This window comes from Chelonoidis abingdonii, chromosome 19 (assembly GCF_003597395.2).
Source record: "Chelonoidis abingdonii isolate Lonesome George chromosome 19, CheloAbing_2.0, whole genome shotgun sequence".
Lineage (NCBI taxonomy): Eukaryota > Metazoa > Chordata > Testudines > Testudinidae > Chelonoidis > Chelonoidis abingdonii.
The window spans coordinates 8,819,564-8,843,221 of NC_133787.1; the positions used below are offsets into that span (position 1 = coordinate 8,819,564).

The 23,658-nt window shown below is 46.1% G+C and overlaps 1 protein-coding gene across 1 annotated transcript; it reads left to right on the forward strand.

Moving 5' to 3' along the window:
- The first annotated feature begins 1,247 nt into the window (after positions 1-1,247).
- SLC38A8 (solute carrier family 38 member 8) lies at positions 1,248-22,742 on the forward strand. Its single transcript, XM_032785721.2, has 10 exons — positions 1,248-1,445; positions 8,911-9,109; positions 9,875-10,034; positions 11,637-11,741; positions 13,327-13,384; positions 14,488-14,602; positions 15,481-15,628; positions 16,863-17,062; positions 19,112-19,163; positions 22,566-22,742. The coding sequence occupies exons 1-10, from the start codon at positions 1,257-1,259 to the stop codon at positions 22,666-22,668; spliced, it is 1,329 nt and encodes a 442-aa protein (XP_032641612.1). The 5' UTR covers positions 1,248-1,256; the 3' UTR covers positions 22,669-22,742.
- Positions 22,743-23,658: the final 916 nt, after the last annotated feature.

The following is a 23,658-nucleotide window of genomic DNA, read 5'->3' on the forward strand; positions in this document are numbered from 1 at the left end:
GTTATTAACACCAATTTAATATGAAAACTGTACCCGGAGCTGAGCAGCCAAAGAAACAATGGAGAAATTTGATATTGTATGTTTAGCCTTCTTCCAAAGGATTAAAAATGTATCTGCGATAGTGGAAAATCCCCAGACACGCAACAAAGAATCCCAGGTGTTTATGCTAGTCTTGACTAGCCACAGAAGCTGGGTGGGTCAGGGGAAGATTCACCCAACCACACAGGAAGTTTTGGGCAGGAGAGAGAGGAAAGCTGGGGTTAGCAGGGGAATCCTGTTGACCCGTGGACTAGCCAAGGTCAGAGAAGGCTCCATGTTAATGAAGAGAAGCCCTGAGCCATAGAGGAAGGATCCTGGGCACCTCAGAAGACTCTGCCCAAGCCCAGAGAACACTCCAGAGAGGTGAGGAAACTGAGGCAGGGGAAAAGACTATCGGTTTATTTGTTTTGTGTACATTTGAGCAACTCTTGTGCTGTTAAGTAAAGAGCAGCAATTTTTAGAATCCTTGTCATTCAACAGAGGGGAAGTAATCATACACGTAAGCCCTGATTCAGTAGAGCATTTCTGCACACATTTAAAGGTAAGCATGTTCTTACGGAACTTGCTGAACTGGGGCCAATAAGGTCTGACAAAAATCCTGTGAAGTCAGTGGATAGGGAGGGGTCTTCCCACAGGTGTCAGTGAGCTATGGATCAGGCCCAGGTTGTCATTTTGTAATCTGTAGGCGTCTAGTTTGGATTGCACAGAGGACAGAACACTCATTTGAAACTATCCCCTGACCCTGGTTTTCCCCTAAAAGCTTTAAAGCCCATTTCTTTGTTTTTCATCCCTGCACACACCTCTCTGCAGAATCTGACACAGCGTCGCCACTTACTTTGCTCCTCTTTAATCCTCTCCAGAGAGATCATCAATTAAATGAGCCACTGAGAAATGACTGAACACAAGTTGGCTCAGTTAATTGGTTCACATTCTCCTGACCCTTGATTGGTTGAGAAGAATTTGGTTTCCCACAATCCCTTCCCCTGCAGGTCCGTGATTGGGGGTGAAAGTTCTGAGGTCCCCACTCCTTTTATTTTAATGTTCTTTGCCAAAGCAGGGAATGAACTGTTTGAAGGAATTTGTGCTCCTCCGAATCCAGCTCTACAGCTGTGTGAGTAGAGGCACTTCCCCAGGATCTGTTATTCCGGAGAGACTTGTTAGTCAAATAGATCTGTCCACTCTGAGACAATTAAACCCAGCCCTCTTTCCTTTCAGAGATGGAGGAGTTGGCTAGAGAGAGCATCGGCTTGTTAGCCAAGCCTACTCTGGAGTCAGGCAGCCCAAACTTATCCTCTGCCGGGGCTGTCTTTATTATGCTGAAATCATCTCTTGGAGCAGGACTTCTTAATTTCCCATGGGCTTTCAATAAGGCTGGAGGTATCACTACAGCTGTTCTCGTGGAACTGGTAAGTGACAAGTAAATATCCCAGGGCTTTCTGTATAGTGATTGACTGGTGCACTGAAGGGGACAAAGATTCTGCGTTAGTGGCTAAAAAAATTCCTGTAGCTTAATCTTTCTCTAGTGGTAACAAATGGCTTTCTGTATTTCTCCCTGTTCCTCCCACACTCCCTGTTCCCCTCGGGTCCTCTAGAGTGTCTCTTTCCTGTGAGACTGACCTCCTGCCCAGCCCTCTAGGTGCTACCTCTTATCTGTTCTTGAAACAGTGGCACTAGCTAGTAACCGTAGAGCAAAGGCAGAGAAAAGAGGTGAGTTCAAAGGGCATCTGGTCGGAGGTGACTCAGTGGTTTACTCTGTAATTAGGGTAGGGAGCCGGGAGTTAAAAATAGTTCAGAGCCGGTCTCTGTTGGGGATTGTGTGTTGATGTGCAAATGTGCAGATGTGACTAACACTGGGCTGATCACTGTGCTTGCATATCCTCTGCCTCTCCTCTACCTTATGTCTATCACTCATCTCCTTTACAGCCCTGTGCTGCCAACACACGAGCGCATGCTCCAAGCTAAGAATGGGAATGTTTGGAATCCGGGGCCTCAGACTGTAAGCTCTTTGGGGCAGATGCAATGTCAGCCTACAGCATCTAGCCCAAGCGGGCCCAATTCCAGCTAAGGGCGGAAGCCTTTAGCTGCCACCAAGTAATCCGAATGGAGACTCCTATCAACTTGGTACAATTATTATGGGAGAAAATATTACATTAAAAACCCCAAGAAAATGTACTTTACTAACTTGTGAAGAAATGGAAAGTTTTTTGTAAAAGTTGCTAAGGTATATGTGATCATAAAAGCAATTAACAAAGATAATTGGGTTGCTAATTGAGGTGAATGAGGATGACAGAAATGAGGTGTATACATAACTTTCATCCAACATTCTCATATTAAAAATAAATTATTCTTATGATTTGAATAATAAACAGAGAGAGATTGGCTCGAGCATTCAATAAGATTCAGTTTACGTATTACCAAAAGTAATTACCTTTGATGGTAAAAACACCCGATAGATCTGACAGATTCAAATTTGCAAACTTTTTCTCAGTTTGTTTTACTTTTTTATAATAAAAACCATATCTATATAATTTAAAAGTCAATGGACTCAAGGGAAAAAGCCATAATTTGAATTTTGGCAACATTAAGCATGACCAACTTGTGTGCACTGACACTACTTCCTACTGATAGGACTGAGGCAACGAAATCTCGCTTGAATTCACCTTTTCTGGATGCTCCACATTACAATCTTAATTAATAAGAACCACATCACTTACCACAAGTCTAATGTAGATAGCTACGGGGACAAAGATGGCACCCCGTATGGAAATCTATAGGGATGCTGTGCATGGGTATGACCTGTCTATTGGAGGATTTTAAATTATTTATTCATATTGCTGGTAATTGAGATATGTACGAGAGAGTTTTCTACTGTGCCAGTGAAATTTCTTGATTAATTGAAGCTTTTCCAACCAGTTATCCACCCACTCCAATGCCACATTTCTCTGCAAAGTTTGACTAAAATAACATTTAGATTATTGTGCAAAGAAGTCATTCTCCTTCAGACAGAGGTACACAATTGCCTTCATGTCTGTAGTTTCCAACCAGTAATGTTAAAGAAAAAATGTCCATATTCACAGTTAGCTTCAAGACTCATAGAAGTCAGTGGAAAGGCTCCCTTTGTCTGAACAAGTGTTTGGATTGGGCCTCACATCAGCATAAAATAGATTTAAGATAACTGGGGTGTCTTTAACATGAAAATGCAGGATTTAAGGAATCTGAAGTGAGAGAGATCATATTATGAAGATAATGAATGGGACCCAAATGATTGATTACAGGTTGATGGAAGTCTGACTAAGTAACAAAGATTCTGAAGAGTAAGACAAATACCTAATTTTCATTTATACTAATAGAATTGTTGACAACTGCTGAGCATGTTTTAAAAGCTGGTAAAGGACGAAAACCATTTTTTTTTGTTGCACAAGCATTTTTGCATTAACAAATAATCAAAGAGATTCAGTATAGTATGTACACAATCAGAATTTAAGTAACCCATTAGTACGGTGCTGTTTATGTGCTAATCATGTTTATTGGCATAAAATGCATTTCTTATCCTCCAGCTGGTAAGAGTTCTTATACGAGATCACACAATTTGTGTAAAAGACTCTTTTCTTGCGGCTTAATGCTGGTGAGACAACAACCATTAAAATCAAATATAAAAACACACACAAGCACAACTGATGGGCAGCCATGTCTTCACAAATAGCCTGACACCTCCAGCATAGAAACCATTGTGTCTTGTCTCTAGGATTTGCAGGAACCGAGTGATGTAGGAGTAGATTCAAAAGGTTATAGGGGAATTTTTCAAAGGCACAAATGGGACTTGGGAGCCCACCTGCCATTTATGCCTTTTGAAAATCTTCCCCTCACGAGACTGTGGACCTTTATTATGTTGATGGCACTGGACCTTCTTCTCTTCCTTACACCGGTTTCAGTGAAATTACTCCTGTTGTACGACAATCAAGCTCCACTGGTATAAGTGAGAAGAATGGGGCCCCGCTCTCTCCGTTGGATTTTTATGAGGAATATGATCTGAGCCCCTTTTTACCTTTCCTGCATCACGTTTAAATGAGTCACTAACTGATGACCTGATCCAAAACCCATTGAAGTGAACGGGATTGGGATAAGGGTATAAAGTAACGGTGACAAATTGATCACATCTTAGTCTTTTCAGCTTGATGCAAGCAAGGCCCATAGGAGTCGGGACATGGATGAAATCAGGGCTATCTGGAGTAGGGTGACCAGAAGTCCCAATTTTATAGGGACAGTCCTGATTTTTGGGTCTTTTTCTTATATAGGCTCCTATTATCCCCGAGCCCCGTCCCGATTTTTCACGTTTGCTGACTGGTCACCTTACCTGGAGAGCTATCTTCCTATAGTTAGCTCACAAAGGAGAGTCTGACTGCTTGTGCAAATTCTGTCACTTGGTGCTGAGACTTTCAAACGTATTGTAAGTCTGATCTGTAATACACAATATGGTGCTTTAATGTCACCGTTAGAATAATTAAACCGAAAGATGTTTCTCTGGGGGGTTTTCTTTAATGTTCTCTTGACTTATGTGCATCTAAACGGAGTCACCTGACTTTCCATTTTCTCTCTAAAAGTGCATGTTGGGGTGATTTAGGGCCTTGATTTGCCAGCTGGGCTGTGACCCTGTGGCCCATTCTTTACGGTGAGTAGTCCCAGGGAGTTATTGACTCTAATATTTCTTCAGCACACACTGGCTCAGTGGAACTTCTCACAGTTGTGCATGGTGGCATGAGCAGAACCTTGAACTGACGCTGAAGTAATCGTACCATATGGGCCTGATACCCAGAGTTGCTGAGCACCCACAATGCTGACTGAAGTCAAGGAGAGTGGGGGCAGCTAAGCCAGGCTGGAAATGAGGCCTGTGTGTACAGCTAGTTCTCTGGCCCTTTTTCCCGGAGACTAAATGAAAATAAAGGCAGGTTTAAATCTTTTAACTTTGTATTTTATTTTAAATAAGATTACTAACAGGTGTGCTTTAATTAAGAGATTTCTTCTGGGTTCATTCCCTCTGTGAAGGCAGGCTTCCCCTGTAAGATGTATTTTTTGGGGGGTGTCCATCTCTGCCTCTGTCATCCTCATCACGGGTGTAATTGGTGCCACTGTAAATGCTTGCTGGTGAGTTTGCAGGTTTAGGAACTTCTAGATCTTCTCTGCAAAACCCCCAGAAGAAACTTAATCTGATTCTTGGCTCTTAAATATCGGACTTCCCTTGCTATTGCTCTGTGCTTGTAGACTGGTGATTTGAGTGAAGGCAGTGAAGGTTCATCTGCACTGTAAAGAAAAACTCAGAGCACTGAGTCTTAGAGCCCAGGTCAAGGGACTCTGGCTTGCGGGGCTCAGGCTGCGGGGCTGAAAACAGCAGTGTAGACATTCCCACTGAGGCTGGAGCCCAGGCTCTGAAACCCAGTGACCAGGAAGGGTCTCGGAGCCCAGGCTGCGGCCTGAGTGGGAATGTCTACGCTGTTATTTAGCATTGCGGACTGAGCCCCACAGGCACAAGTCAATTGACCTGGGCCCTGAGACTTGGTGGTGCAGGTTTTTCTTTGCATTGTAGACCTACCCTCAGGGTCAGATCCTCAGCTGGTACAAATTGGTCTAGCTCCGGTGACTTCAGTGAAGCTATGCTAGCTTACACCAGCTGAGGATTTGGCTTATGGAATCTACTTTGCTGCTTGTTTTCCATGTTTCCACATGAAATACATGTGGAGTACCCCAAAAAGTTCAGCAGGCCCGCCTTAGGCAGGGCAGCAGATGGATGAAAGTAACTCCAGATACTGACTGATATGGGGCCAGGGCTGGAGCTGACTCCAGTCCCTGGAAGGGCGGGGCCTCAGGCAAAAGGGGCAGGGCTGGGGGGGTCAACATCCCCCAGCCAGCTCTTCCAGGCCGCCTGACCTGCGCCACCCAGGGCTTCAGTGGCGATTTAAAGGGCCTGTGGCTCCTTTTAAGTCGCAGGCCCAGGGGCAGCTGCTCCCTTTGCTCCCCCCCGACCCGTCGGTAGCTGAGGGTGGGCAAAAGGGGCAGAGATGTTAAAACGCTGCAGGGTCCTTTGCTATGGCAGCGCTTTAAGGTTGCTGTGCCGCCCCACACACACACTCGCATCCCCGGTCGGCGGCCCTGCTGGTACAGACCTGAGAAGCGAGGCAAAAGGGGCAGGGACATTAAAGCACTGCGTATGAGCTGGTACCAGCTCACTTTCACCCCTGGTGGCAGGGCAGCGGTGAAAACCTTGTAACCAGTGTGATTGCATTTATAATGATATTGACCTCCTGTGCAAAGTGCTTGGAGATCTACTGATGAAGAGTGCTCTGTAAGAGTAGCTGGTATTATTTCTCTTATGTGTAGCTAAGGTTTCCCAGTACAAAGAGGCAGGAAGGAAAGTCCTTCCCTAATTGCAACACTTCCCCCGTAACTGTCCCACTTCTGCATAGTCAGTTTCACTGTTTCCCATGTAGAGTCAATCAGTTTCCCTTCTTGTGGGGGTTCACTCTTTTGCATGGCAGCTGCCAGCAAGAGGGGGAGAGAGATTTTTAAAGATGGGATTGGAAACCCACAAAAATTGGCAGAGGAAGCTGGGGGCAAGTGCAGTATCTGAAATCGCTTCCAATTCTTTTTCATGTAGCTGACTAGTTTCCAGGTGCACCATTCCTTTAACAGAGGCCATAAGCAGATATTCCGGTGAAACCAAGGGCTACCTGCTGACCAATCGAAGTTTTAGAAGTTAACCAGTTGGGAAAAGTGCGTCTGGGAAGGATGAAATATTTCAGTCCCAGTGCTGTTTGTGAATCATCTCTCAAGCAGTAAGTGAAGTTAACCTGGAGGATAAGAATTCAAAGACAAAAATCTATGGAGCTGCCACCTTGGTCAGGAGGCACCCACTATCAGATCTGAAACCCACTAAAGCTAAATTAAATGCTGCTTGTGACTCCAGAAAGCATGATTGGGGGGTGCATGGGGGAGCAAGGCTGCTGCACTACCCTTGAAGAAAATTAAGTGTCTGCTCCATTGATGACTGGGGCCATATTCCAGCCCACTTTGTACAGCCGCAGTGCTAGTGAAAAGTAATGATCGGCCAGTCCAAAAGCTGTGATGTGTTAGGTGCTGTGTGGGAGCACAAGGGGGTGGGAGAAAATCATTGTCTTGCCCTCTGTCCCTACCCCCGTCCTCCTGTGCATTCACCGAGGGCTGAGCAGAGTCCTCCCTTAAATCTTAATCATCTTCCCATTTCAATATCTCTGGGGTATTGAACATAGTATTTTTTGTGGATTAAACTAGCCTTTAATATGTGGCTGGGATGGAGGCTTCAGACTGAAAGCCCATCGATAGATTTCTCACTTGCAGAGGCTGTCTGCTTAAAGGCAGCCCTTGTTAACAGTTACTGCAGAGCGGTCACTGACCTTCCCTCCAACCCTCCGGCGAGAGGTACGTGGTGATGCCAGGCAAATTCTGAGTTTTGGCTGGTTCCTGATGTAGCTATTTTACATGGTAAGTACCAGTTCTATACCTTGTATTGTCCTAACGCTTCCCATTCCTTCATCTGAGAGGTGTGGGCTGAGCACAGAACTGGGAGCGAGGCCTCTTGCCTTCAGATCCCAGGTTTGCTGCTGACTATCTCTGCTACGCAGGATGTAGCAGGAGAGAAGAATTTTCTCAATTTCAGGCATAGTGGGGTTGGCAAGGGAAAAAAATAGCTCAAGTGTAGTAGTGAGTTAGGAAGCCATGATGCTGCCTTTGGGTTTCATTGTTTTACAATCCTATCCCTCTTGCTGTGTTCTTACACACACACACACACAGTGTTACATTTCTGTATGAAGGTTACTTTAGAGTACGAAAAAACAACAAGCGAGAGACCAGTGTGTGGCTCCTTGTGACAGTTGCAATGGCTCTGGGAACCAAAACCCACCACTGGCTCTGAACGTGCAGAAGAGCGGTGGAAATTTGAAGCTGTGGTGTGTGCCATAAAACAAAAGCTTTGCTGTTTTATAGCTGCACACAGCATGTGGGTAATACTGAGGTGATGCTGCTGGAGGGTGTTTCGACAGGAAAATTTGCTAACCCATGATTATTCTCATAAAACGATCTTTCATTCATAGCCTGTCTTGGTGTGAAAAAGCACCAGAACCATGGACTGACCTACGAGGTGTGTGTCCTTCAGAATAGCATTGGCAGATCGCCTGTGTCCTTCTATGGCCCGGGTTCCACCAGGAAATAAACGAGAGACCAAACCTAAAGACTCGTTACACTTGCATATTCATTGTACTCAAGCCTGGATGGATACGTTACGTTGTACATAGATATGTAACTCTCCTTTCTATCCACCTATAAATCAGGGCTAACTGACTGCATTAGCAATGTCAGTGCAGCCATTGAAATAGGTGGTTAGATTGCCCTCTGCCATCTAGTGGCCAGATACAAGATTGGACGTTGCCAGTTCGGTTTTAGATTTTTCTCTCTTATCCCTAAAAAGTGTCTTTTTGTTCTATGTTCTTACACCACCTAGTGCAGTGGGGTCCTGGTCCATGACAAGGGCAGTACAAATAATAACTTGGTGATGGCAGCGATTCTGCTCTGTCCCTTCTCTATCTCCTAATGGTTCAGAGGCATTCGCTTTACGAGAAGAATCCAAAGGAAGCAGCCTCCTCTTGCCAAAGCCCATGATGTGTTTGTCTTGGGTATCAGTTGCTTTACACTTACGTTACAAAGCTGCCATGTAGCTTCCAGAGCTTTTTGAGGAAAGACTTTCACAGCGTAAGATGGGCAGCTCTAATCATCACTGGTTAAAGGAGGACCAATGTAAATGCAAACTCACTTCACTTTTATTTCCTATGTCCTCCATCTCTGCAGGGCTCCTTAATATTCCTAATCAGCGGCCTAGTGATCCTGGGATATGCCTCCTCCATCAGCACCCAGTCCACGTACCAGGGCGTAGTCAGAGAAATTTGTGGGTCGGCCATTGGGAAGCTCTGCGAGATCTGCTTCATTTTAAATCTCTTCATGATTTCCGTAGCCTTCCTCAGAGTTGTGGGCGATCAGCTGGAAAAATGTACGTGTCCCTGCTTAGGGAATGGACCTGGCACAGAGTCCCCTTGTTCTGACCATGACCCTAGAGCCACCAAAGGAGAGGTGGCCATTCTTACTCATGCCAATAGCATGAGCTATTGCAGTCTACGTCATTCCGGTTCTCTGCATGTATATAAACTACCCCAGAGGGGAGCATAGGAGACTTCCAAAACAAATGTGTTGGGCTTGATTTTGGGATGGGGGTGCCCAACTTGAGATACCACAAAGAGGCCTGATTTTTGGACAGTGCTGAGCATCTGCTCTGTGAGAAATTGGCCCCTTTAGGACATCCCCAGGAAAGCACCCAAAATCACTAGTCACGTTTGGAAAATTGGGCCATTAACTTTATCAGCACAGAGACAATTTTGAGGGCGGCAGGGTGTTTGGCACACCTTGTGCCCTGTGTTTTTGGCGAAAGGCGGCCATCCTGTCAATGTCCTGTTCTGCCAAGGGCCATTTTCTCCATGGTCAATCCCTGTTTCCAGCGGAGGCTAGTCCAGCGTCTGACGAACTGTTACACCGATAGGACTGTAGAGACTGCATGTGAGGATCTTATCGCTCTTGAGCCCTCTATCTGAAACTTGATCTTAATTCCTGGGTGCTACCAAGCAGTTCCTGTGTTTGATATCTAAAAAGCGATTCACGCTGTTGCTGGCCCTATTGTGGCTGACCACTAGGACAACACAAGACAAGCGGATGCTGAGCTCCCCTGCCCCATTGAACCACCTCTTCCTTTTCTCCTCTTCAGTATGTGACTCCCTCTACATGAACATGACTCTGAATGGAGAAGGGCCGCCTCCTCCCCAGCACTGGTATACAGATTACCGCTTCACCCTGACTGCCCTGTGCGCCCTGGTCATCTTCCCTCTGTCTGTTCCCAGGGAGATTGGGTTCCAGAAATACACCAGGTACGCTTGGCACTAATGACAGAGCTGTGAGGCTGGTAGGCTGAACTGGGGCCAGATGCACCCAGCCCTCCAAGCCAAGGGTGAGAGATACGTGCTGAGCCACTGGCAGGCTGCTGAGCCACTGGCAGGCTGCTACGCCTGGTGCTCGGTTACTTACAACTCACCCAATGTGGGGACTTAAGGGGAGGGACATGGCAGGTGCAGGCTGGTGTGCACCAAGAACACTGTGCCCTATATACCCAGTGAGCCACTGAGCAGCTGCAGGTAGCCTTCAGATTACTCCCAGGTCAGAGGCTGGCCCTCCTTCCTGCCCTGGTCTTGCTTTCTTCTCCGTGCTGGTCTTAAACACACTCAAGTGAGCCACTGTCCCTGGCTAGCAGGAGGAGGAGCTGAAATCCAGCACGTGCACAGCCTCCGCGTTAACGCAGATTTTATCAACTCACCCAAATTCTGGCCACACCCACTCTCTGCCTCTTGCTGCCCATCCTCGCCCACTGCTCCAGTCAGTGCAGGGGAAGAGCTTGTGAGCTTCTGGCCACGCTACAGAAATGCCCGTCCATGGGTACAGAATCAGGGCTAGTGCTTTGGGTTTGTGGGCATCACTGGAGCCCTATATGTGTGTTAGCTGAGCTCTCGTTGGCTTGAGACTTGGTGAATTGGTTTTCACTTCTTAGAAAAGTTTCAGAAACTTCCTGCAGAACATGGTAAATACAACATGGCAAGTGAATCCCCAGAGCAGAGCAGAGAAGATAAGCTGGCTGTCAGCCAATAATCTCACTTGTAATTGCTAATAAATAGGATGTGACCTAAAATAGACACCGTAAGAAGAGACTGTGAACATGTTAATCTGACTTTCTCTGAGGTCGCGTCCTTTAAGCAGCTCTCACTTGGGCAGAGGTTTCTGAATGACACTCCAGATCCCATAGCAATCTCACAGGAATGGAAGTGCTAAATCTGTGTCTTGGCCAAACGGCATCTTGGGTAATTTTCTTTCTACCTAAATCCCCCTGCCTGCCATTTGTTCAAGATATTAATCTTTCCCTTTCACTCCCTCAAACTCCTGGGTAGTGCTGGTGGTGCAGTGTGTCTCTCATTCCACCCCAGAGGAGGTTGCATTTCAGTGGCGGGTGAGCTTGTTCCTGTATCTACAGTCTCTGTAAAGCTAAGAAGTGGTGAGTGTTACAAAAAAGGATGTACGTGGCATAGGGTGTGACCGTGTGCTCCTGCTTTCCCCTCTGTGAATTGGGAGCAAGTCCAGTGAAGTCAGTGGAGCCACAGCAGTGCAAACCAAGCGAGAGAGACTCCGGGCCAGACTCCTGTTAGAGTTAAAACGTTTCTCTCTGTGGCCGGAGAAGTGTTTCCCTTTGTGCAGATAGTGGTGCACGTTTGGGGTCTGGCTGCAGTCCCATGAACTCACAAGCGCCATATTTTCCCAGTTTCAGTGAGTAGCCAGGTTGCTGCCCTTATGAATCGCAGTATATTGTCTGACAGGGTTGTAACTCACACTCATTGAACATTGCAACTTGCCAACATAGCATGGCTGAATCTTCATTCTGTACACTAACAGCGGAACACTTTTCCTCTCCAATCCTTTTGTTTTAGTATTTTAGGTACTTTGGCTGCTTGCTACCTGACCCTGGTGATTATAATAAAATACTACCTAAGAACGGAGCAAGTTATCATGCATGAGCACCATTATTCCTCAAGGTAAGTATTGGTGCAACCATTTATCACTGCTTCAAGGGACCCCAGGCTCCTCGACTTGGCACTAAACTCAGGACACAAATGTGCTGAGTGGCAATTATAATGCTAACATAACAAATGTGCTGGAACTTAAGGGCTATTTTTATGCCATGCCAGGCTGTTAAAACTGCAGGAAAGTCTCCCTGTGTTTTTTTTTTCCTTTGTATTCCTCCTCCTTGGCTCGCCATGCTGTGCTAATGTCCTGGAGGAGTCCTGGATCTGCTGACCTTACAGTTAGTGGCCAGGGCAGCTGCAATCATGCCTGGAGGTGCTAATGTGCATCTCAGGCCATTAGGGAGTGCTTGGCTCTCCCTGCCCCTATAACTAATCCAACAAAGTGCACGCTGCTCACTTTGAAACAAGGCTAAGGGATCAATGCCATTGCAGGGGGGTCAGCGTAGTAATCCTTTGTTGCTGCCATGGCTGGGATGCAGATGTCTAAGCAGGGGCTTTCTCTGTATTAGGGCCCACCAGATACCTCATATGGGAAACAGAGGGGTGGTTAAAAATTTGGTTGTCCGAGGGTTTAGGTTGCGTAAAATAGCAACTTCAGAGTCAGCTCCTCAGCTGGCATAAATCAGTGCCACATGCATGACTTCAGTGGAGTGATGTTGATGATCTGGCCCTCTATTCTGAAGGCCAGAGGATACATTATTACAAAGGGTCTGTGAGCCATCTGGGTATTTGCATGCAGGCATCACTGGAAGATGATGAATTATTGGGTGTTGGGAGAAGTGTGTGTGTCAGGGTCTGTCGTGGCTATGCGGCTTTTCAGAGGTGACTGTGCATGGAGGGTGTGAGGGAGAACTGGGCTTCTGTCCTTTTCCTTATCTGTTTTGCTTCAGTCTGATAAATCAAGAAGACCTGAACCCGCCCCCCCTTCACCCCACCAGCACCACCACACACACAATTCCCCAGTGGGAGGCTTTTTCTGTTTTCTTACATTAGAAATTCCAGTCTTGTCAACCCTGAAAGACTCCAGGGCCTTGTCTACACTAGGCAATCGTAGCAATACATTCACTTGGGTACCAACACCAGTTCAGCTGAACTAGCATTGGTAAGAGTGAGAGCCCTGGCTGGGGCAGGGGGCTGCTGGCTTTAGGATCTTTATCTCTGTTAAACCTGCTGAGGAGATGGTTCCCGGAAGGTTATGAAATGGGGGTGACTGCAGGAGCGCTGTCTGTGCCAGGGGTTCATTGGCAAACGTATGAGGCTGCCAGTGGGGAATGATTCCCTCAGGTAGGCCAGGGTATCAGTGTGCAGCGAAGGCCTCCTGCGACTGACTCCACGTGAGCTGACCCTCCTGGAAGCCAGCGGGGCTCCAGGCACGCAGAGTCTGGTACAGGAATGGAAGCTGACTTCTCTCTTGCCTCCTTTTGGAATAGCCAGTAGATGCTGTGCTGCTGGGCTCCTTTCTGCAGGACGGGGGCAGCTTTTTGCTGTAGCGCCAGGCAAGGCTGTGAACGTATTTCTCTTCCTGACCCAATGACTGACCTTTTCTTCAACTGAACTTATCATCTGTGCTCCCCTTCCTCTCCCAATCTTGCAGGGTGTCTTCCTTGGCTTCCATGTTCAGCGTCATCCCAACGATCTGTTTTGGATTTCAGGTAACAGCACCGTGGATTTCCATTGTCCTTTTCTGTGGGCCAGTCCAGCGGGTCGCTAGTACAGCTGTCTTCGCAGAAGCTCTCACTTAACATGATGCCCCAAGCTAGGGAACCGCCCTCCCCCCTGCCTTGACCAGGACAAGGAACAAGCAGAGATCCCCCTTCCCACCTCCACAAGACCATGCATCCCAGAATCTACGGGTGGGACACTGGGGCTGAAAACCTGGCCCCAGGAAAGTCAATGGCAAAACTCCCCTTGGCTTCCATGGGGCTAGGATTTCACCCTGGGAGGTTAGGGAGTGCAGCGTACATACCTATCTGGTGCAGACATGATCCCGACCTTGAGTTGTGTCCTTCATTAGTGAGTCCAGGGGGGACAGAGGAAGGGGCTTGATTTAAGGAGCTTCCAGTAATGGGCATCTCTTTCTATAAGCAGCAGTGTTAATGGGGCTGCCTCACGTGGGAAGCCTGATAGAGTAAGAGCCCTGCCTGAGGCACAGGGTCAGCACAGCGTGAGGGTTTGGATCTGTGTCCTGGTCCAGTCTCTGAGCAGGCAGAACCAGTGGAACCCAGATCAGAGCTCCCCTGTACTCAGCTCCATAGCAGGTTAGCTGCTTGGCTCAGTTCCTGCCCATGGAGGGGGTGGGGGCAACAAGAACCATGGGGTTTGTCGCTTCCCTTCCCCTGCTCTCTGAGGTGGGGAGAAAGGAACAGCTCTGTTTCTGGCCCTGGGAGGGGTGGGAGTGGCCCCTTCCAGAGGCAGAGAACATCCCCTCCTGTTCTGCTGGCAGGAGGAAGGACGGGCCCTGTGTTTTGGTCACTGGGGAGAATCACTCAAGGGGCGGTGACCTGTCTCTGGAGGGGACTCAGGGCAGGAGGTACCCCAGCAGTCTGCCTCCTGCTGAGGCAGGGGCCTGGAGAAGGGCGGAATGGCTGCGTATGGGAGTGGGAGGCCCCAGGGGAAGGTTTGTGGGCAGGGCGGTGGTGGGACTGTGGCACAGAGGGAATATGATAAGCCGATAGCTTGCAGCTCACGTGGCAAGAGGCATTTCATCCTCCCTTCACCTCCTGATAAGCGTGCCGAGCTCTCTCGTGTGTTTCAGTGTCATGAAGCCTGCATTGCCATCTACAGCAGCATGCACAACAAGAAACTCTCCCTTTGGATTGTGGTGTCTGTGCTCTCCATGCTCTTCTGCCTGTTGATTTATTCTCTTACAGGTAACCTCTCCCTCTCGCCTTATCCCAACCTGTTGAAAGTTTCACCTCCTCCGCTCTCACCCAGAAACCACATTGCACGAGTAGGCCTTGTTGACACCGGACAATGACTTCATGTTAGAACACATTAATGTACAATGTGAAACATGCTATAGCACTCAGACAAGGGCTTTCCTGATTAGCATCATGGCAACTAATTGTGCTCAGGATGCCTTTTAGCTGTTTGACTAAAGATTTCTTCAACTCTTTATAGGTCAGCTGCCATAGGGGAGAGTCATTTGGCAAGGAAGTTTTATAAATTTGTCTTCCTTAAAGGCTTCCTCCCACATGAGTGATAAACACACACACATCCTATGTTCAAATAACTTTACTACAGTTGCAAAGTCAAGCGTTCAGAAGTGCCAGAATTAAGTTTGCCTGCGCAATCGTGATGCGGCCTTCTGTTGCATCTGCACTCTAATACGGTCTCCAGTTACGTAATCCCCAACTACATTTCCCACAGGGCCCCAGCCTCAGTCAGTGCACTGAATGGATGGTGCTCCCTTAACAGAATAGCTCTTCGTTAAGTGACCACCATCCATTCTTTCCAATCTTTTATACCCCTTCCCCGCAAATCAGCCTGAGGCAGACACCCAGCATGCAACATTTCAGCCCAAATGGCTAAAGTTTTGCAAAGTTATAAGCAGATTTTTATATGGGACACGTTGGGCAACCTTAATAATAGGCAATGCTACCTGCCCCAGCTATAACGAGCAATACACATTCATTTTAATAACTTCCCTCGCAGTTGGTTCCTCCTCCAAACTCCTCCCCAAATGGTATCACGACTGTAGCTCAATATCACATTTAATGCCTCTGATCTTTGCTGCTTCTGTTTCTAGGGCTTTATGGCTATTTAACCTTTGGTGCTGATGTTGCTGCCGATATTCTGATGTCATACCCAGGAAATGACCTGATCATCATTATAGCCCGGCTACTCTTTGGCATCTCTATCATCACCATATACCCAATCGTTCTCCTGCTGGGGAGGTAAGAGAGGCTGCAGCTGTGCATGGTTATTGAAATGTGTGGAGGGGCAGTGTGTAGGAATGGGCTTATGCCCACAGTGGTAGGTGTCAGTGGGGTAGATTTCATCCAGAGAAGATTTGGAAAGAGAGATTACTAATGGTGAAGCGCAGCCCACCCCTAAAACAGTGAATTGGCAAAGACCCAAATGGGGGTGGCTGAAAATCTGCCACTGACTGGGCATACTTTCACAATGGTGAAGGGAGAAAGCCAGTGAAGGGCTAGTTCTGCAAGGACAATAGGCATAATAAGAGCGAAGAAGGATCATAAAGACAGTGGTCACCGTATGGAAGGCAGTGACAACCTCCCCACAGGGGATCAAGGGACAGCGGCTGTCTGAGATCATAAAACAGAAAACCCGGGCAAGCAGCCTTGGGGAAGGGTGTGCGGGCGGCACATCAAAAGCCCCTAGTTGGAAGGGAAAAGGAAGGGTGTGTCTCGAGGAGCCTGACCAAGAGAATGAGAGGGGAAAGTGCAGGATTGCTTCTAGGGTTTTTGCTGCCTCAAGCCAAAAAAAAAAAATCTCCCGGAGTGCCGCCCCAATTGTGCTACCCCAAGCACGTGCTTGGTTTGCTGGTGCCTAGAGCCGGTCCTGGAAAAGTGAGATTCTTAGCAGGCAGGTAACTTCCCCTCCCTGTAACAAAGCCGAAGTGAGTGTAACTCGCTGAGCCCTGTCTTGGCTTGAGCCTCTAGGTGCTTCTGTCTCACAAATAGTGAGTTGTCCTGGCCTTCATGCAGGGGCAGGAACTTCTGGGCACATGTTGCCCCAAAAGGGATGGGGAAGTGGTGAAGCCATGGCCTCTCCCCTTGAGGAGCGTGTTGGGGAAAATAGCCTGTCCCATCCCCAAAGGTGGTGCTTTCCGTCTGCGCACAGACACGCTTGGGAAGGGGCAGCAGTGAGTGTGTGGGAGGTATAAGTCTATCTACACAGAACGCGTGTTCCATAAGCAACTTCCTGCCGGGGTGGAGCTGAGCTCTGCACTGCCCCCTACTGAGTGCATTGCTCAAACAATACAATCCCACCCAAGTAACTGCAGCCTTGATTATGCATTTTGCTGTGAAGAACAGCCAATAGCTTGGGACACAAGAAAGACCCCATCACAATATGTGACTGACCGTGGGCGTTAGCAGACACAATGGCAAGGAGTTCTGAACCCAGCACAGCACTGTATGTAACCTGGCTGTGTCTGTCTGATAGGTCTGTCCTACAGGATGTCTGCCTGAATGACAAGTGCAGGTCTGTCGTGCTCCTGGAGCCTTATGAGAGGTGTACGAGGATTGTGTTGACTGTCACGTGGATCATAGTGACGCTCATCATTGCTCTGTTTGTCCCTGACATCAGCGAGGTCATCAGTATTATTGGTGGCATCAGCGCATTCTTCATCTTCATCTTTCCAGGCACGTACTTGTTAACAGATGCGTGTGCATTTTAATTCAGAAGCTGAGCCTGGGAAGGGTTTGGTGCATTAATTACTATTGATCAGTGAGGCTTCTAAACTTACTGCCCATGGTCTGAGTCTCTAGGAGGAAAATACTTTTTTGTGAATTAATTTCCTTTGAAAACTGGGGTGACAGAAGGAAATTGACATGGAGGCGGGGCTCCTGCTCAGATTTTTCTCTGATCAGGTGCACTGGGAGCTATGTGCAAGTTTAAAAAACTTCTCAATGTTCACTGCTCCATTTGCCCCTTTAAACAAACAAAACCCAACATCATCTCTCCCCAAGATTTCATCTGGGATCTGGGGGCTCTGAGCTGGAGGGGGAAAGAGGATGGGTTTTTAAAGTTTGCCTTTCTGCTTGGGCCTATTCCTAGAGTAAAGAGCCAGGCTGAAAGGCTCCAGAATCCATAGACTCTCTTTAAAGTAGCCTTCAGATAAGAATCTCCTGATGTGGCTGCAATCTGGTAGTTTTGGATACAAAGAATCATTGATCAATTTTGTTTGGTAACTTGTGACTAATGGACACACTGATAACAAGTTCTGATTCTCTACAGCCTTGCATCTTTGTGTAATCCCTTACACTGACACAGAGGAGGTATAAAATGCAATGGAACACATTAAAAACTCTAGGCTTGAATATTTTTTGGGTAGGGGATTTTCATTCTTCAGCAAAAGGGAGACTCTTCTGTTTAAAGGAATGTGTCTAGAGCTGCTTTTGCAAGGCACTCAGTAGCAGGGCGTTTCTCTGTTCATTGCTGTTTTCAGCTACCACCCTCTTGAGCAAATGCTTTGTAGTTTCCTTCACTGAAGGTGTGAGAGGTAAATAGAGCTGGAAGCTCCACTTACTTTTATTTCAAACTGCCTCAGGGCTGTTGATTTTACATAAATTCCCTGGTTGAATTTTTTTTATTTATTTATTGATTTTGATTTTTTTTTTAACAGAACCCCTTCCTCTTTGAGCCTCCTGGGTTAAAAACTCTTCACATAGATGTGTAGGTGCCAAATATAATGCTGACTCTGGCCCGGCATTATCAACATGGCAATTAAGATTTCCAGGTGTTCCAAAATGGCCATCATCAACTTTCTTGCAATAATTCCAATAGTTATCAGAGGGGTGAGTGGAAAATTGAGTCACTGGAGAAATCTTCCTCTCCATGTATGTAGGGGAGGTGAGAAGGGGAAGATCAGGAGGAAGACCTGATCAGGTTGCCCATGTACTGAGAACATTTCAAAAACAAATGTAATTCCAGAACCATGTGTGTGGCTTCAGAACAACGGTCTGTGTGAATTTCCAAAGATGGTCTGATCCTAACAGCACCTTGTAATCTACACACTTTGTTTTTGGTGAGATGCAATGGAGGTAGATGTGAAATCTAATGGATGCTCCTGGCATTCAGTAACACATTTTCTGTGGGCAAAGGGGGGGGGGGCGGGCGAGGGAGACCCTTCCTTCCTTACCCTCTTCTATTTATATTCCTTCAATGCTCAGTCACATTTCCATACCGCTAGTAGTTATCACATGTTATGGAAGTGACAAATGCCCAGATTTTTATGGTATTTAGGCATTGCAATACTGAGCAAAGAAATGCCTAAATACCTCTAAAAATCTGAGCCATCGTCAAAGTAAAATGAACCCACATGAACGATTTTATGTAACAACCCTCCAGTTGTAGCTGGGTGTCAGACAAAAGTTTAAAGTAACAACTAGAAGTGAGTTTGCATGCCTGCAGAGCAGAAGCCACAAAAGAAAATGATGGAAAAACATCTGAAAATAGGGGGAAAAGTCTTAAGTTAAAGCATCCGGCTGACTTTATCCATACATATTCTAAGAGAGCTGTAGTGCTGATAGGCAATGCACAACTGAACTAATGCAACACCTTGGCAATTAAACTCACTAATGTATGGTTCCTTCTAAAATTGCCACTGCCTTCTTGTGGTTACTGGGAGGAATATTTGGGAATGCATGTAACATGTTTAAATGACAACCATTATATGTTTTGATTTGCAGGGTTATGTCTAGTATGTGCAATGGAAACGGAACCCATTGAACCAAGGAAAAAGTAAGCTGCCATATACCGTTGGGCTGGCTATATGCATATAAATATTAGGAGATATTCCTAGTGCACTACGTGTATAGCCTATGTAAGTGGAGCTGTCCCTGATGGTCAGTTCAAAGATGTGGCAGGGTCCCTCCATTTCAGTCTTCATCTCCCGAAGTGCCCATTAAAACTTAACATAGAATGAATGTGTCCTTTTCCCTGTCTAAACTCCACTGCAAGGCTCTTGCAGTCTCAGAATGTGACATCAAATAACACATTAATCATAGCAGTTAAAGCCAAAAGGATGAGTGTGTTTGTGTTATCACTATATAGTCATTTTCCCTTCCTGTTGAAAACCCAAAAAGTATTATGATGAGAGAGAGAGGAACAGACAATCTAGTTTCACTGTCTAAGCTGTGTAAAGTGCAAAAGAATTTTGAAACCATTTGAAAGGTAAGAAATTCGATCTTAAATATTTCAGTTTGTAATCTGAGGTGTTAGTAGAGTTAGATGAGCTATTAGCGAATAATTTGACAAATTAGGCAAATATAGCTGGTTCTCCTATTTAAATTCTGCAGTCAGAGGTTTTAGTTTCTTTTGAACCAGACTCTTCACTATGCGATGTGCAACTGGGGTCACATAAGCCATCTGCTGGTAGTTCTGCTACCAGAGCAATGGAAGAGCTGCCCACATGGCCACAGGGACATATTTGTTTCCTCATGAGACTCCTTTCTGCAATCTTACTTTTTAAAAATCCCTGTGTACACATGGCAAATAAGGGTCATGAACACAGTCAGAGTGGACATGTGGTTTGTATGGGAATGAACACTGCTCGCACGTTCACCCAGCTCCAGCTGTTCGTAAGGAATTTGAATGTATTTTTTTCTCTGAATTTTGCACTAAATGCCTTAATTTATCAGGCCCAGAGGGCTGGAAACCAGGCAGATTAATTTCCAATTCACAAACAAGCAGGCAGGTTTTCTGTTATTCTTTGGATTTTATCAGTGTTTATTTTACAGTGTAGAAGCTTAGGCTGTCCGCAATGTATCTTTCAGTCAGACTACCACCTAAATGTGGATTAATTCCCTTAAAATAGTAAGAGCCCAATTCTGTCACCTTCACCCTTGTAAGTACTTTAACATTTCAGTGGGTTTTTCTTACAGGTGAGACAGAGGCGCATTAACTGACACTGGTGGGAACTATTTGCATAATATGGTCTTATTCAACGCAAGCAAGGGTGACAGAACTGAGCCCTTCAGCCCAGATCCTCCAAGGTATTTAACTCCTATTGAAATCAACAGGAGTCAGGCACCTAAATATCTTTGAGAATCTGGGCCTTCATGACTAAATGTGGTAACAGCAGCCCCCATTCGTGGTAGACTGCAGAGCCTTTGTCTTGAGTTTGTGGCACTTGGCCTGCAGTCACCTGTTACCTGGCAACACAACCTGAAACAGTAACTGCTGTTGCCTGATTATAGCTTGCCCTTTCCACTGGTGCTGGAGTCTGCTTTCTCTGCTCCCTCTACACCCCCAAGTCATCTTGGTTCTTCCCAGGATTCTTTGCCTGACATAATGCTGCCCCATTGGCTGGTTTTCATGTTGAAACCATTTGTACTTTTGGCCAAAGAGGGCTGGATGCAATTCCCTCCTGAGCTCATTTCAGGAATGCCCAAAGCCCATCAGTAATTATGAACTACCTCATGCTGGTCTGTAATTTTTTAATGGGCTTTGGCAGGGTGAGGTGGAGTGTTCATGAGGCTGGAGAGGAATCAGTTTGTTCATCCCTGTGCCACCGCCTCATTGGTTTAGACCTAAGATCCCAACTTCTGATACTGGAGGTCATGGGTTCAGGTCTCCCAGCTATCGCATCTGGGATGGGGAAAGTGAACAGGCCTGTAGAGAGAACCAGGACAAGTCATATTTAAGCCCTAAGCAAATTAAAGGGTGCATAAGCTGAGCCTTGGATATCTGTGAATTTCATCCTTTAACACTAGTGACATTTCACTGTACGTCAAGACACAACTGAATTCACCAGTATCTTTCAATGTAAGTTTCTTAAACTGAATTTTGCATTTCACTATAGCTCAGATGGACAGGTACAGTCCTGCTCACCTGAGGAGAGGGGTCAGAATATCACTTCTGCTGCCTTGCAATGAACACACCACTCACTCAGCTGACAGGTTTTGTGGGCATGTTTTCAGACAGTATCTTGGAGTCTCGGCGCTTTACCAAAACATCCTTCTCTTCTAAAGAAAAGATTAAAAACATCCTCATTTGCTTTCAGTGTAGTTATGAAAGTCTCTACGATTGAGGGGCTTTCAGTGTCCAGCTTCTCTTTATGACTTATGTAGTGTTGTCATGGAATTTGATTAAAATGTCAAAAGCATGGGTTTTTTTTTTACTTTGTTTGGGAAGACAGACCCTGGGGCTAAGAAAAAAATAGTGCCACTTAACTGCCAAAGCAAAGCTCATTTTAATGCAATGCTATAGCCATACTGACAAGTGGGCAAACAGGAGCAAAAGGAAAGTTTCTTTATTCTTCAGCAAGGCCCACAATTCTGTGTAGTAGAGGGTACACTGGCAATGTCTCATAAGCAAGAGCCTTGCAACTATTTTGTGCAAAATAAATTAATTTCTAAGAGAAAAACATACCAATGCTCTATAAATGATGTGAGGGGTCCATGTTCTTCTCTCTCTCCTTGGCTACTAGAGCACATGTCCCTGCCAGAAGTTCTACCTCAGACCTGAAAGTCAAGCTGGGTTCTCTGATGTTTGAGAAATGTCATACTGACATTTTGACTGCAGTCAGTCACTCAGTCTCTTATTTCACAGGAAGAAACTGAACGCCAGCTCTTCCCCTCACAGGGATAAAAGTGTAATTTTTGTTTCAGCTGCTCTGTGTCTGCATTCCCCCAGCAAGGGTTGTCTTTTCTGATAACCACTCTTTAGTAGAGAGGGGTGGGAATTACAGGGCCCAGCACCTCTCTGCTCCAAAAGAACCTTACATTGGGGCTGGAATGCTGTAACAGATACAGGATGGACAGGCAGAGAAACTGGGGTCAGGCTTAATTAACTTGTAGTGGGCACCCATAAACTTCTCCCCCCTGCCCACTTTCATTTAAAAATTGTTGCCATTTTAACCAGCTGACGAGGTGTCATTAGGCAACAGTCCCCCACTCAGTAAAATAGGTTATAAGGTGTTAAGGCTGAATTCAGTCACTGCACCATCAGTCTGAAGAATTGTACAGTTAGGGTATCAGTGGTAGTTTGTGTTTTGTAAACCTAAGAGCTAAATGAATAAAAGTTGATTTCTTATTTAGGGGAAGAGTTGTATTTATGGTAATACTTCTCTTTAAATCAGCCTTCTCCTGGGAAACTAAATCATTGCCTCAAGGTACATTGCACTGTTCTTCTATTTTCTAGATCCTGTTTGATTGCTTGGGGTGTCATTTCCATCCTCTGTGGAGCTTTTGTCTTTGGCCAGAGCACCACCATTGCTCTCATGGAGTTAGTCTACAAATTCTAGCTGCATGCAGGTACCCAGCAGCCTTCAGCAAGTTGCACATCATTTGATCCCCTACAGTTTGACCAGTGTGTCCTGTTTGGTGCAACCCCCAAGCAGAAATGCTTGCAAAGAACAATGCATCTCACTGGAGGACAGCACGGTTTCCAAGTGACTGATGGGTGTTTCTCAGCCTTTCCCTGTTTATATTCACTTTAGCTTTAAAAAAAAATTTACAGTCTCTCTCCTGTTTGTTTGCTAAATCCAGGGGGCCAGTTAGCTAAGTGACGAGCATTACCATGGAGTAGGGTGCTGGTCAAACATCATAGTAATGCTGTAAGATCATTGCACCTCCTCACACCTTTATATATTCTTCCCGTTTGATGGCACATGGTTTCCTTCCATCAGAGCAACCCCCAAGTATCAGCCATTGCAGGAGAAAGGGCAATCCCAGGTGTCCCTGATACTCCCCTCTTCAAACTATAGCCTGTTGCTGTCATCTCAAATTCTGGCTTTCCCAATGGGTTATACCATTCCAATTTTGTTGCCCTTATTACATACCATGTTCAAAGCAATAACTAGACACCCATTTACAGCTGTGGGAGTGTGAGAGTTCTGGAAAAAGGGCAAATCCTTGAACTATCCTGTTTTGTATTTTACAGAGCATAGCGGTATTGCAAGAACAGATACAAGTTCAACTCTGGTCATGGACCTTCTGTAAATTCTAATGCTTGTACTAGTGTAACACCTTCATGCACATGTCTCCACACCAGTTAGAGATGCAATGGTAGCACGTGTAGACAGCTTTGATCACCTAGGGTCCTGTGGCATCACTGCTATTGTTAGCAGCTAGGTCAATCTGTACAGCTGCAGTCACATCTGTGATGGCAGTATAGACATTCCGGCACTGCCATCTCGCCTTCAAGATAAGGATACTGGCGTTCCCCACTATGTAGAACAGTGATTTTGTGCAAAATTGCCCTTTCTTTTCTTTCTTTACCCTTGTAACGAAAA

Excerpts from the sequence above, each read along its gene's own strand:
- SLC38A8 (XM_032785721.2), top strand. The coding sequence starts at position 1,257 with ATGGAGGAGTTGGCTAGAGAGAGCATCGGCTTGTTAGCCAAGCCTACT. Across the intron at positions 9,110-9,874 it reads GGGCGATCAGCTGGAAAAAT|TATGTGACTCCCTCTACATG; the intron begins GTACGTGTCCCT and ends TCTCCTCTTCAG. Across the intron at positions 13,385-14,487 it reads CGATCTGTTTTGGATTTCAG|TGTCATGAAGCCTGCATTGC; the intron begins GTAACAGCACCG and ends CGTGTGTTTCAG.